At 40.6% G+C, this 14,297-nt stretch overlaps 1 protein-coding gene across 7 annotated transcripts in view; it reads right to left on the reverse strand.

Moving 5' to 3' along the window:
• OSBPL3 (oxysterol binding protein like 3) overlaps nt 1–14,297 on the reverse strand; it is a 173,154-nt gene that overhangs the window by 34,121 nt on the left and 124,736 nt on the right. For 4 of the 7 annotated variants that reach the window (XM_025873042.2, XM_025873039.2, XM_025873038.2 and 1 more), the window contains 3 exons: nt 11,697–11,804; nt 4,784–4,918; nt 3,777–3,870 (listed from right to left, as the gene is read on the reverse strand). In XM_025873042.2, the coding sequence (XP_025728827.1) occupies nt 3,777–3,870; nt 4,784–4,918; nt 11,697–11,804 (337 nt within the window). The remainder of the gene's footprint in view (nt 1–3,776; nt 3,871–4,783; nt 4,919–11,696; nt 11,805–14,297) is intronic. The other 3 variants (XM_025873043.2, XM_073898972.1, XM_025873040.2) reach the window with 1 other exon arrangement.

Here is a 14,297-nt window from a genome sequence, read left to right on the forward strand (position 1 = left end):
GGACTTGATCCCAGGACACTGGGATCATGACCTGAGGAGAAGGCAGTCACTTAACCAACTGGGCCACCTAGGCACCCCTGATTAAAAACTTTTAAGCCCTTTTTAAAAATCACTTCAAATTCTGTTAAAAACAATTCTGTTTATTACAGAAAAATGGAAAGGGAAATAAAAGTCTTCCATTATCCCACTACCCACAAATAGTAGCTGTTTGTATTCTTGAGTATTTTCATGTAGTATTTTCTCCATCCAGAGAGCTCATATAGCTCATCTAGTTTTATGTTCTGCTTATTCCCTTAACTATTTTTCCATGCTATTCAATATTCTTCTAAAACATCATTTATAATGACTGTAAAAAAATTCCATGCTATAGATATGCTGTAATCTACTAAATCATTCCTCTGTTGTTGGACTTTTAGATTTGTTTCTATGTTTTGCTATGATGCAAAAAAAAAAAAACAAAAAAAAACAAGTACTGAATATTTAAATTCTTAAGATTTGATTATATCTCTGAGTATTTGCTTAGGATATACAGACATGGAATTACTATGTCAAAGACTATAAACATTTTTAGACATTTGAGTCCTATGATCAGATGGCTCCTCAAAAAAGCTATATCAATTTCCTATTGATCAGCAGCATATGTGTGTTCACCTCCTGAGATCTTTCTGGGCTTATCATCATTCGTTTTCAATTTTTGGCAAATTGTTGGGTGGACAGTATTATTTCTTTGTTTTAACTTCCATTAAAAAAATTCCTAGGGGCACCTGGGTGGCTCAGTTGTTAGGCATCTGCCTTTGGCTCAGGTCATGATCCCAGGGTCCTGGGATCGAACCCCACACTGGGCTCCCTGCTCAGTGAGGAGCCTGCTTCTCCCTCTCTCACTCCCCCTGCTTGTGTTTCCTCTCTCACTGTATCTCTCTCTGTGAAATAAATAAATAAAACCTTTAATAAAAAAATTCCTAGTGTGATTTGGAATGCTTTCATAAACACTTCTTTTCTGAATTGTCTGCTTTCCTATTTATATACTAAGATGTATTTTTTGTTTTTGTTTTCAGATTCATTTTACAATCAAATCCCTATTTGGCATTTATCTTCAAATTTGGTCCATGTGGTTCATTGATGAATAAAACATTTACATCCACCAGTCTTTTCCTTTGTGACACTTCCATTGGCTCAGGCTCTGACATTCTTTTCCCATCCCAACTGAGCCTATTTTCAAACGAAATCTCACCAACATATGAGAAAGGGGCATTTTATTTGCATATATTTATCTACTGAAAAGAAATATTTAACATTTACTCATTGTAAAGCCAATCGCTCTGAATAAAGAGGCTGCTTTAATAAACAGAAAAGTATGAAACTGGGGTCACATCTGCAGTCTTAACGTTAACCCAAGCATCCAATTAATTGTTGAATTTATTTTAATTGTTTGACATGAGCAAAAATCTGATTTACCCAACCTAAGAGCTGCAAATGAAAGTAGTTTTTAAAAACAGTTCTCTATGTAATCTCAAAATATTTTCTCTGATTACACTAATCTAGATTTTGAAACAACAGTATATGATGACTACTATCAATTAATGACCAGTATCTATCTAGTTTTTGCTCTGGAGCAGCAGGTCTTCAAGAATTTTACATATTACCTTATATATTCTTACATATACTTTACATATATCATCTCTTAAGTAATTTGCCCTAGAACACAGTACCAGTAAATGGCAGAGCTGAGGTTAACCAAGGAAACCTGGTCATGAATCTATATTCCTAAGCCCTGAACCTCCCATAGCACCCATTATAGTGACAGATCCTAGTATTTGCCTCCTGATTTGGGGAGGAAAAAATCAATAGGAAGCACTCTACATATCTAGTCTTTACTATGGGCTCAGAAAAATTCTCGTATCATTAATTATCAAGAACTTGATTTAATCCCTATTTCCTTTTGTAGGCAAAAGCGTGTCATAATGCGCAAACGTTATTTCTACATCCAATCGTTTCAGTAGAGTACTGAGGTTTAGAAGTCTCATCTTCAACAGAGACAAACTGGAGGACACCTATTTTTACTTCTAAATACTGCTGAAAAAGAAAGCTGGGTTTGGCCCAGTGTTTGTTCAAGCCAAGACAATGTGTTGGTCAGCATTCCAGCAAAACGGCTGTGGAATAAGAGAGAGAGAACCAGCCTTAGCTTCAATGTTTTTCCTGGCTGATGTCAACTCAGCACAGCTCTGGTCTTAGGTTCTGGGGCAAGTCCTCTGTTTCCAGCTATGACCTCCGAACGCTCTTTCCCTGCATTCCCCTTGGCCCCTCGCTAAGGCCTCAAAGAGAATGAGGACCTCGGCGTTTGTCTGAGTTCCTCATGCATGGCCGGCGTGCCATTTTAGTGTGTGTGCCGTTTGTCAAGGGGATGTGATGTTTCTTCATTTCTCTTTCAATTCACCTCCTTGTTTTTCTAGAAAAACAAGTAGCTCCTATATTATTGGCTTTCTCCTTTGAACCACTGGTTTGCAGACTTTTTCACCAAAGGGTTCATCTCTCCAGAAACATTTCAAGCAAGATAGAATGTAACAAGCATCAGACTTTTAGCGGGTCTGATGCTGAAAGGATGTTCTGCCAGAGAATGGTAAAATTACCTGCCTTTTTTGTGGTCCTCAGAGAGGGGGCTCTTTGGCATTCAGATAACAACTCATATTTCACACATACTTACTGACCTGGGAAGTACCAAAATAGAAAAAGCACTGACATGGTCCCTCTCCTCTGGGTAGATATGAAAATAAGTAGTGCCCTGGGTAGCCAATAGGTGACACAGACAAACCTCAAGACCCAAGACGTACTGAGTACCAGGACTGGGAATATTTGATGGTATAGGACTTGGGAGTATTTGATGGTATAGAATCCATGCAGAGAACTGTCCTATGGGCTAATTCTTCCCAAACAGACTTCCTAAATCAGGGCTGTTTGGGGAGACACTCCGGATACCCCACGGTTCAAACTAACATTTCCTGGGCATCATTTCGCTCTTGGGATCAACCAGTAATAAGGACTTGAAACCCCATCCTCCCTTCTAGGAGGTAGCAGTTACTTTTTTTTTTTTTTTGGTTACTTTTAAATGTGTTATCTTGAAGAATCTAAGGTTAAATTACCACTTAGAGGGGCACCTGGGTGGCTCAGCCAGGTAAGCATCTGCCTTCAGCTCAGGTCATGATCCTGGAGTCCTGGGATCGAGCCCCACAGTGGGGAGCCTGCTTCTCCCTCTGCCCTTCACTCTGCTTGTGCTCTCTGTCTCTTTCTCTCTCTCTCTTGCTCTCTCTCAAATAAATAAATAAAATCTTAAAAAAATAAAATCTTTAAAATCTTAAAAAAATAAAAATAACCAGTTAGACCAGACTTTTTTATTACATGATCCCTATAAAATTCCTAAGTCATGAAAACTACTAGGTACCTAAAGTCAAAAACCTATATTGTAAATGTTTGCAGAGAGAATATTTAACCATATCAAGGGTCTCTGTTGGATTAATTTTTGATATCTATATGATAATTAGTATACATTCACTTTATAAAATAGAAGTTTTCATGAGCAGACAAATTTATTTGAATGAATACATTTTTCACACGTGAGTGCTGTCTCCCCCCCTAGATTATATAAACCTCAAGGGTAGGGAGGATGTCTTCTCTTATATAGTATGTGTTACAGTTCAATGCCTGCAGCAGATACTCTATATATGCTTGTTAGTATTCTGTGAAGGTGCAAGCTTTCAGATATCATATAATTTACATCTTACCCAAGGTCTGTCTCTCATTATCTAAGTCATTACTGAGATTGTCTAAGGAAAGGTTATCACTTATGTCACTGACATAGGAGTCATCTTCAGAAATCTATGGGGAAAAAAACATACATTAGAGTAAGAGTAAACAAACCAGATTTTCATCAAACCTTTAATCCAAATCATCAAACGTCTTGAATCCCACCATTACAAACCTACAGAAATAGGGTTGTTTCCATAAAGGCCCATACCCTAGTCTGCCTAGAAGGTGTTCATGATAAACACCTGTTATTAAAATTTTTATACTTTCTTGACTAGTTATCCCAAAGAAAACATAAATAAACTCAAGACTATAGTTATTACAGAAATTCTTATTAATTCAGACTGCATTTTTAGAATTTGTTAGTGTTTGCACAGAATGAGTTATAATTTGTCTTTTAACCATTTGTGAAAGAAAAGAATCTACTATGGAAATTAAATAAGATTAGTACTTCTACACTAAAGGGGTAAAATTATCAATTCGCATTTTCACAAAGCAATGCCAACTATGATACTTGCTTATTCAGGAAAGTACGATTTTTATGCATCAATATAAAACAGTATTATTATATATTATAAATGAATTATTATAATAGCTGTATTATAAGAATTATAATAATATAATAATGGCATGTTATAAATTAATATTGGTAAATTCACTGATTAAAAAAAACAACATGCTATTTTCTGGCCCTGTGGTAGAAATGGTTAGTTAATAGTTAAAATGATTAACAAGTAATTGAAAAGAGGTACAACAAATCAAGTGACAGAAATGAGGAAGTACCCAACACCTTCTGCTTTTGCAACCTTTTCCCTAAGGTCTTGTATCTTTTCGTGTTTTGGGGGGTAGGAGTTACAAGAAGATCCTCAGAATGTAATGGTAGAAAGAGGCCATTGAGTTAAGCATTTCTAAAGATAGGTATTTACTGAACGAGTAAAGCAACAAAAGAGATTTTGAGGCACCTAACTGAAAACAGTGCTCAAACCTCATTTTCTGAAGAGCTTGGAGATAACAGAACTTCCTGTGCATCAAAAAACTCCGAAAGGGAGTCTGTGATGGAGAGTCTACTCTCGTTGGAAAGCTGATGGACCAGAGCTCGGCTGTCATCTCTGGAGTCTTCCTATTTGAAACACAAACACAAACACAGAATTGCATATAATTAGAAACAGTCTCAAGAGAAGCAAAACAAACAATTGATTTCATTGCATGATACACAAGGTCACAGGTGCATGCAAACAAGCAGCTCAAAGCAGAGGTCAGCTCCCAAGTTGAGGAGAAGCAACCTCACACAAAACAAAATGAAAAGCAAAGGTCTCCCCCAAATGGGCACCTCACTTCATAGGTACCATCACTGTTTGGGTACATGCAACAAATCTCAAAGCCAAAACAGACTGTCCAGGTCAGTCTTCATTTCCACTTAAGAGGGGGAAAATTCCAACACTCTCTGAATCATATCCTCTTATTCTCTGCCACTGCAGGACGTTTCTTTTCATCCTAAAATTTCCTCGGAATTACACTCAGTGTATGTCCTCGCATGGCTGACTGAGAGCAACATTGCTTCTTCTGCCCCCACGCTCTCCCAGAGGCCAACATGCTGCTTTTGGGGCATCCCTTGACACATACACCGTGTGTTTTGGCCCAAAAGTGCCCCTGGTGGCAGATTATTCATTATTCATGGATGAATGAGATAAATTCTGTCAGTCCCTGTCTAACCACAGTGACTCAGAGGGAAGGGAGCTCCCAATCCCCTTTGCCAGCCTCCTTACAAACAACGCCGCGGCACACCATGGTTTTCTCCTCTTCCATGGCCCCCCCTTCCCTGCTTCGCCGAGTCTAAACGTCCCCTCTGGGAAACACCGAAATACTTCGTTTGGGAATGTGCTTTCTATTCAATTTGCAAGTGCAAACTCAATACAACTCAACAAACTGAACAACTGCTCTATGCTGGCCTTGGGGAGATATAAGGATGAGTAAGGCAAGGTTTCTGGCCTGAACGAGGGGCACAGAGGATGCACCCAGCACAGGAGACCAAGACTGTGGAAGAGAGAGTACTACAGAAGGGAAGAGGAAGGTGAGATTGATTCCACTTCAGGCTCTGGTTTAGGGAGGGCTTCCCAGAAGAGGTGACACCCGACTAGACCTTGAGGAGTGAGAACAAATTCAGGACAAGATGATTCGATTCCTTCAAATGAGAGGAGAAGACTGTTGCCCTGAACTTCCCTCCAGTTCACGGTTCTCACGGGGCTGATGAGGGAACCGCTTTTGTGTCACTGTGTATCTGATAAGTGAGTCCCAGAATAATTTGGGAAACAAAAGTAAAAGCGGGTTATGTCTTTGCAAGAAGTTTTTTCATGAGTTCAGGATACACTCTTCAGTCTCATAAACAACGTATATCCAAGATGGGGATGCGATAACAGGAGGGCCGCAGCAGATTTTCAGAGTGGTCCCTTTATGAAATGTTTACTTCAGGAACACATTTAAATGACCATCCCTTCTTCCTGGCTTTTTCCTAAATAAGATACCTGGTCATTCAAAGGTCTTACCCATTTTAATATCCATACAGCCCTGTGAAAAGCATGCTTCTTCTCTGCCCTGACAAAGAGACCACTTTAGGATGTACAAACAAGTACCACAGTTGTCACCTTCAAGAGGAAGACCAGTCTCCTCAGAAGAGGATACACCATAGGGAATAACTGAGCTCCTTCAGTGCTCACCGAAAACAACAGAATCTTCCTGGGTCTTGGTGTGCCATGGCCATATAAGACCCTGATGATTTATTTACTTGTTATATTCATTAATTCATTACTAGTCACTCTTGCGCTCTATCCTCCTCCTTCTAGACTGGTGGATCAGGATCGGCTGACAAACAGGGAAAACTATACACCTAGCCCGAGCCCCTTCCGGTGCTCCACCCCTCCAGACACTTCCTATTAATACCCACTGAAAACTCAATGGTACTGCAGCAGCCCCAAGCCCCAGCATACTACTTACACACACAGGACTGCACTTGTTAAATATCAACTTGGTCAGTTCAGTTCAACAATTTCCGCACAAGTTTAGAAGGCCTGAATGGTTGTTTATCTATTTTTTACATTGAAAAAAGATAAACAGAGAAAAGGGAAGGAGAGGAACACTCATAATCCTATCACACTAAAACCACTATAAGCATTTTGATACATTTCTCTCCCATCCTTTTTATACATATGGTCTTGCTCTGCTTTAAAATAATTATATGTACTCATATATATACATATACATATATGTGTGTGTGTGTGTGTATATGTACTTTCCCCAAACACTGTACCACAATCATTTTTTTAAAAAATTAACATGTATCCTGAGGATAAAAGTAGTATGTGTTCAAAATAGACAATACAGAAAAATGTAAATAAAATACACATTATTTAAAGCTTCATCACCCAGATGTGGCCCCTATTAACTTGTTGGTATATTTTTTAATATTAAAATATTTGTGTGTGTGTGTGTGTGTATACATATATATATGTATATGGTATGTATGTATATGGGTATAGGTTATATAGAGATACATAGATTTAAGTTTGAAATACTGGAATCACACTGTACATAGTCTTTATATAGTGTGATATATTCATTTAACATTATATTGTGAACTTTTCCCCAGGCTGTTAAGTTTTCCGAGACATTAACTTTAGTTGATAGATAATACTTTATTATATATGGGTGTTACACAGTAACCGTTTTATGTATTGGAAATTAAGAGTGTTTCCAAATTTGTAAAGATGGTGAACATGTTTGCAAAAGTCTTTTGTAAATGATGAGACATTATCATTATTTTTTAGAATCAGTTCCCAGAAGTAGAATTATTAAAAATGTTTATAGTAATATATATATTACCTAATTAACAAATAAGAGAACCTCTGTTTTCCTTATATCTTTTTTTTTTTTAAAGATTTTATTTATTTATTTGAGAGAGAGAATGAGATAGAGATAGAGAGCACAAGAGGGGAGAGGGTCAGAGGGAGAAGCAGACTCCCCGCTGAGCAGGGAGCCCGATGTGGGACTCGATCCCGGGACTCCAGGATCATGACCTGAGCCGAAGGCAGTCGCTCAACCGACTGAGCCACCCAGGCGCCCCTGTTTTCCTTATATCTTTAAGGGCATTAAATACTCTAATTTAGAAAAATTTTGTAAATCTAATTGTTTTAATTTGCATTTCTTTGTTAAGAATTGGGTCAACAGTTTTTTCTTTTTAAAAAACTAGCTGTAGAGATGTTAACATTGGGGGAGACTAGGTCAGGGTGCATGGGAACTCTCTGCATTTCTTTGCACCTTCTTGTGAATTTTTAAGTATTACAATGTCCAAAGTTTAAAAAAAAAAATGTGTATTTGGGTTTTTCTGGTGAATTGGGTCCCTTTTCTCATTCATTTGTTGAGATCTTCAGTTGTTTGTTACTACCTATTAATTACTTGCATATTAAAGACATTATCATCTATCTCGCATTATCTATCATTTTCATTGAAAATATTTTTCGTTTATTATTTGTCTCGTTTTTTTCACACACACCATTTTTTTCCTAAAAACTCCCGTCAGATCTAGTCAACATTTCTTTTGTAATTTTTCTATTGTTTCCGAGTTTAGGAAGTCCTCCCTACTCTGGCCATTTGGTAAATACTTAAATCAATCTATGTCAATTTTAGTTTTTATATTTAACTCTAATTCACTAGCGATTCATTTTAGTGTGCAATGGAAAGATTTAAACTGCTTTCCAAATTGCTTTTGAGCTGTGCCAACCGAATGTATTGAAAAATCCATCTCTTCCCCATTGGTTTTTGAGTCTCTTCTATCATATATTTGTCTCTTTCATACGAAATGGTGTTTATGCCTGAGATAGTGATTCCGTCCATTCTCACACCATCCCCAGCATATTTTCACTACTGGAGCTTCGCTCTGTCGTATTTTCTGGCCTGGCACATTCCTCCATATATAGCAATGATGCTATTGAGAAAACACTTCCAACTCGCCAGATGTGGACTGAAATCCCAGCTAGGACTCTTACTAGCTGTGTGCCCTGGGGGAAGCTACTTAACCTCTCTGGTTTCCTTGTCTCTAAAAGGAAACTACCATCACCTACCTCAAAAAACTGTGGCTAGGATTTTGTGAGTTAATGCACTCAACAGCATATGGAATATAACAGCAATCAGAGAGGCAATTAAAAAAGTTCCATTCTTCTCTTTCAGACATTGCTTTAAAAGTTCTTGCCTCATCAGTCTCTCTTTTTTTAATGTTTTATTTATTTATTCATGAGAGTCAGAGAGAGAGAGAGAGAGAGAGAGAGAGAGAGAGAGAGGCAGAGGCAGAGGGAGAAGCAGGCTCCCCGCCTAGCAGGGAGCCCGATGCGGGACTCGATCATGACCTGAGCTGAAGGCAGAGCTGGCTTAACCATCGGAGCCACCGTGCCCCACCTTATCAGTCTCTTAAGTGGACCGTAGGTTTAGTAGAATGTTATCACCCAAGGTCACCTAGTCTTTCATTCGGAACCTAAAATAATATAAGAACTAATAAGCTGATAATATTAAATGTTCACATTCAGAAACACAAAGCAGGAGAACTTAATAGAATGTGAGAGTAATTTCTGATAGGAGAGGGGGGATTTTAGAATCTAGGAGCCAGGCTCGATGCCAAAGATGGGTAATCTGCACAACCCAGGGGTAAGGGACGAAACAGAAACACAGAAAACAGAGCGCCCTGGGCTGACCCCACTGTGGGGACTGTCATTCCCTGACAGAACGCCTGGGGTGTCACCTAAGAAAAATAAACGGGAAATTTTAGGCTCTGGGGCGGCCACTTCCACTCACTCTTTGGTTTCCTGAAGACAAGAATGGCTTTTCCCTTTCTGGGAAAGGGAGCCTGAGTCACTCAGTGAAAAGCAGGATAAGACAAGGAGAACAGAAAATCACTGAAAGAGGAAACAGCAAGGAGAACACTCCATCAGCAGGACTCCAGAAGGTTGTTTTGGAAAGTGTGAACGTGTGGGACACTACTGCTCCTCCTCAAGGACATTTGAGCCTTCAGGCACATTCCTTGTGAGATCGGTTTAAAAACATGCATTGTAGGGCGCCTGGGGGGCTCAGTCAGTTAAGTGTCTGCCTTCAGCTCGGGTCATGATCCAGGGGTCCTGGGATAGAGCCCCGCCCTGATCAGGCTCCCTGCTCAGCGGGGAGTCTGCTTCTCCCGCTCCCACTGCCTGCCACTCTGCCTACTTGTGATCTCTCTCTCTGTCAAATAAATAAATAAAATCTTTAAAAAAAATAAAAGCATACATTGTAAACACTTGTGATTCTGGTTTCCTTTCCAAAATGCAAATAGTCCCAAGTACTATCCCAAGTCCCAAGTACTCACTAAGCATCAATACACAGAACCATAAATGAGGGGTCAGCTTGCTTAAATAGATAGATATAATCAGGTGGCAGTGCTATTTAGAAGGTAAGCACTGCCTCATAAGAGACAAGAAACCCCACACAACACCATGGCGTCTGGCAGCCAACAACACTGAGTGATGGCACGGAGTGACTGCGCCCTGCTCCAGCAACCTCGCACACTTCCTTGCCCGGGCCTAAAATGAAGGTCACCCCGGTAATGTTCAGGTGCTCAGCTTTAAAGATGATTCAGTTTAGGTCTGGGCTAAAATGACTGAAAAGATCTCTTGGTGGGGAGTGAGTGTGTGGAGAAATGTCACGCTCAACTTCTGACATGTCTCAGAAGTAACAGCAGCCTGGGAGCCTCTGCAGAGACAGTGCAGGTCCCTCCTCAGAGAACAGGGTCCCTTGGCGGGTGGCCGAGCCCGTGGTCCCCGTGGCTGCAGATGCCCAGGCCTCCCCCCGGGTGCTGACCGATTTCAGCTGCTAGCCTCCCCTTTGCCTGAACACGCGGCTTCCCACGGAGTGAAGTATTGTGGGGGGGTTGTTTTCTTTGGGGACAGGAAAAGGAGGAAGAGGGATTCAGCTTCAACATTAGGAACTCCTTTTAAAAATTCACACACACAAACACACACACACACACACACACACGCCTTGTATAGTACCTTCCTCTTTTTATTTTAAATGCTATAATATTTTCATTAACGAACTTATTAGACTGAGAGCATTTAAAAAATGCTGAGGCATATGAATTATCTCATATCTCATAGATATGAGAGCATTTAAATAAATATCTGAGGCATATGATAGCTAAAAACAGGTTTTAAGCCTTATTATTCTTTATTATTCTTTTCTACTTATTTTCTGAGTAATCCACTTGTATCTTTTCTGCAGTTTCTCTTAAACACACGCAAGGAACATTTTGTATAAACATCCTGAGTTTTGAGAAAAGACATTTTAACATATTATTAGTTGACCAAGACACTTCAATTGTATTACGGTATTTTTTCCTTCACAGGGTACAGCTGTGCTTTTTAAAAGAAAAAAAAAAATCACAGGAGAAGAAGGTACCAGTCACAAAGAAAGGGGGAAGGGGATGTCACAGAGGGGGCAACTTGGGATACCACAGGCAGAGAAAATGAGGCCTCTTCAGAAGTAACAGGAGAAAATGTTTGTCTCTCTGCATTCCCACTCTAGTAATAACTAGTGAAAAGGTGATACTCAGGAGGAAAGGGGGTAAAGAAATACAAAGGGAAGAAGACTTCTGCAGAGGGGGAGCAGTTTACCAATGCAGTTAGCACATACTCAGGAAAGCTTTGCGGGGCTGGCAGGCAGCTCAGACCCTGAAGCAGCTGGGGGGGGGGGGGGGGGGGCGGGCAGACTTGTGAGCACCACTCCCCACTCCCGAGGGGGAAACAGGGGCAGAGGGACTGGACAGAGGGTGTCAGGTGAGGGGGTGGCGGTCGTGGAAACATTCCCAGACGAGAAGCCTTACCCACCTCTGCCAGACTGTCACCCGACTTGGCAGCAGCGGGGGAATCGAGGAGCAGAGACTCAGCATGGATTCTGCGTAAACGTTCTTTAAGGTCTGTGTTTTGTGCTAGGGCCTGGAACATGTTAAAAATAGTGGGGCTCTGTTAATAAATGGATGTATCAGAAAAGCACAGCAGTGGGCCCAGGGCGATGGAGCCCTGAGGAGGGCACTTCCTGGACTTTTTTCTTGAATGTTATCCGACAGGACGCGGTTCTGAGATGCCATGGAGATCAAAGACACCGAAGTCTGGAAGTGATGTCCCTTCTCTGGTCTCACTTCTGGGGATGGAAGAATGGGCTGGCGAGGCTTTCCTTTCAGTGGCGAAGGAAATCACCAACACCTTCAGCTCTTACTAGGCTATGGTTTCATGGCCTCTCTCCCCAGCTCCCTCCCTATGATCCCATGCTTCTCTCATCTTTAAAGAGGATGTTTCTCCCACCCCTTATGATCGGACATCTTTTAACGTTATTTAATTTTCATACCAGTTGAACTGGATCTTAGGAAGTGTGCCTGGAATTAGGATTTTGTGGAGGATTAATTTTATTATTTCCCAATATAGGTGATGATTGTTTTATTCATCCTTCATGACTAAGACATTTAATTGAAAACAACAACGACATACATACTTTCACTTACCTGGATAAAGGCTAAGGACTAGGGCCCTGGGAATGCTGAGACGGAACCGGACACATGTAAACCCCTCCCTGGGCAGGTCAGATTCCCTATCCCCACCTCCCAAATGGGAAGGAACTAGCTTGAAGGTAGAGGAAGATGTTTCCAAATGATCTGTCTTTGGAAAAGGACAAGTGTGCCTGATTGTCCCACAGTCAGCTCTCCAGGTGCTTGCACACAGATCTGTCTGTCTTTCAGGCTCTCTTCCAAGAAGCTCAGAGCCTTTCCCATCCATTAGTGCCCACAGGGTCTACCTGCTGAGATCATAGAAGGATGTGGCACTGTCTGATCTACTGCCTGGATCTCAAACAGGATGTTGGTTTTATTTTTTAATACCCAGGAATGGAATGGGTTATTTGGAAATTCTTGAGGATCATTTAGGAAACACTGAGTAAATGTTCTTAATACACACAAGCACATGTAGCAATCTCTATGGGGTACTCACTTTTTTCTGACCAACATTTTGCTGGCACCTTAGCGTCAGTGGCTAGAATCTATACCAGTGGCTAGACTCTTAGTATGGCCTGAAAAATGTGTTATTTTAGCAGCTTCTCTTTCCTCTGTAAGCCACAGGCAGAAGAAACAAGAATGCCAAGGCTGCAGATACAGCACAAACATATGCATTCTGATAGCCCTGGGAGGACACTAAAAATGTTATTTTTAAAAAACAAGCCTCGAATCTAATCCAGAATCCAAGCCAAAAAGAGGAAAGAAAGGATCATTTTGTTATATCTTAAGTTTCCAAAATCCTGAACATGGGAGAGAGTAAATTCCTTAGAAGGCTAACAGCTCTGGCCTAGGATACCACGTCCTCTACCAGACAAGCCGACTAAGAAGATGAGGCCAGACCTCCCAAGGGAGGAGGGCGGGAGACTCCTGACCACTTGGAGAGGGGCCGGGGAAGCCCATCAGAGGTACCTTCTGAAGAGTCAACCTACTGGGAACAAAGAAATGCTCTGTAGCACTAAAAAATACACTTAAAAACCAAACACAACAGAACAAAACCACACCTCTCTTCTCTCAAACCCAAATAGCTCCCAGTGTGCAGCTGGCTGTCCACTGCAATCCAAAAGGGGTGTTTCTCTCTCTGACCTTAGAAAACCCAGAGCTCCTCAGGGTGAATGACATTAAGACCCTCTACGTGGAGTAAGGCCACATTATTTTTTATTTCTTTCAAAGATAACATACTTGGAACGCCAACTGAGTAAATATTCCTAAGTATTCTTCAACAACAAATATGTACTACTGGTAATGTGTTTCCCATTACGGTCACACCGAAATCATTACTCTACTTTTCTCAGTAACATGAGGAATCGAAAAGATGAACGGATATTTTCTAGTTCTCTCAAAGCCTGAATGAGCTCCTGAAAACAAGATCTTAAAATTCATCTCCCCAACCTAACCCTAAACAAAAAGTTCGGTATTGCTTCAGCTGGTAATTTCCCATGTGCGCACACTCTCTCTTTGCAATAGGGATTCGAAAGGACAAGCAAAGACTAGGGGCATAATGAAATAACATAATAAAATAAAAATAAAAGCAATATACAAATAAGTAAAATAAATACAAATGACATCATAAGTATGTTATTTTTAAAACCCGTCAGCTTTTCGATAGATACAGAGTGAGCAACCAGACAACACCAGCCGTTCAAGGTAGAGTCCTAGGACACTGCGCCTGAATGGAGCCCAACTGGAATCACGGGGAAAACGTAGAGAGAGAGCGAATAACAGAAGGGCTGACTTGAGGCTGGACCCTGATGTTTCTGTTGTGATGAAAACACAATGATTATCTGACATTCCTTATGACTCACCTCTCTGTGCCCATGCAGGAAAAGGCAGCTAAATATTTTATATTACCAAATCAAATCACTTCCAAATAACTTTGAAAGAGTGG

The sequence above is a fragment of the Callorhinus ursinus genome, unplaced genomic scaffold (genome assembly GCF_003265705.2).
Source record: "Callorhinus ursinus isolate GAN/ISIS: 27379988/994484 unplaced genomic scaffold, GSC_fseal_2.0 scaffold12, whole genome shotgun sequence".
NCBI lineage: Eukaryota > Metazoa > Chordata > Mammalia > Carnivora > Otariidae > Callorhinus > Callorhinus ursinus.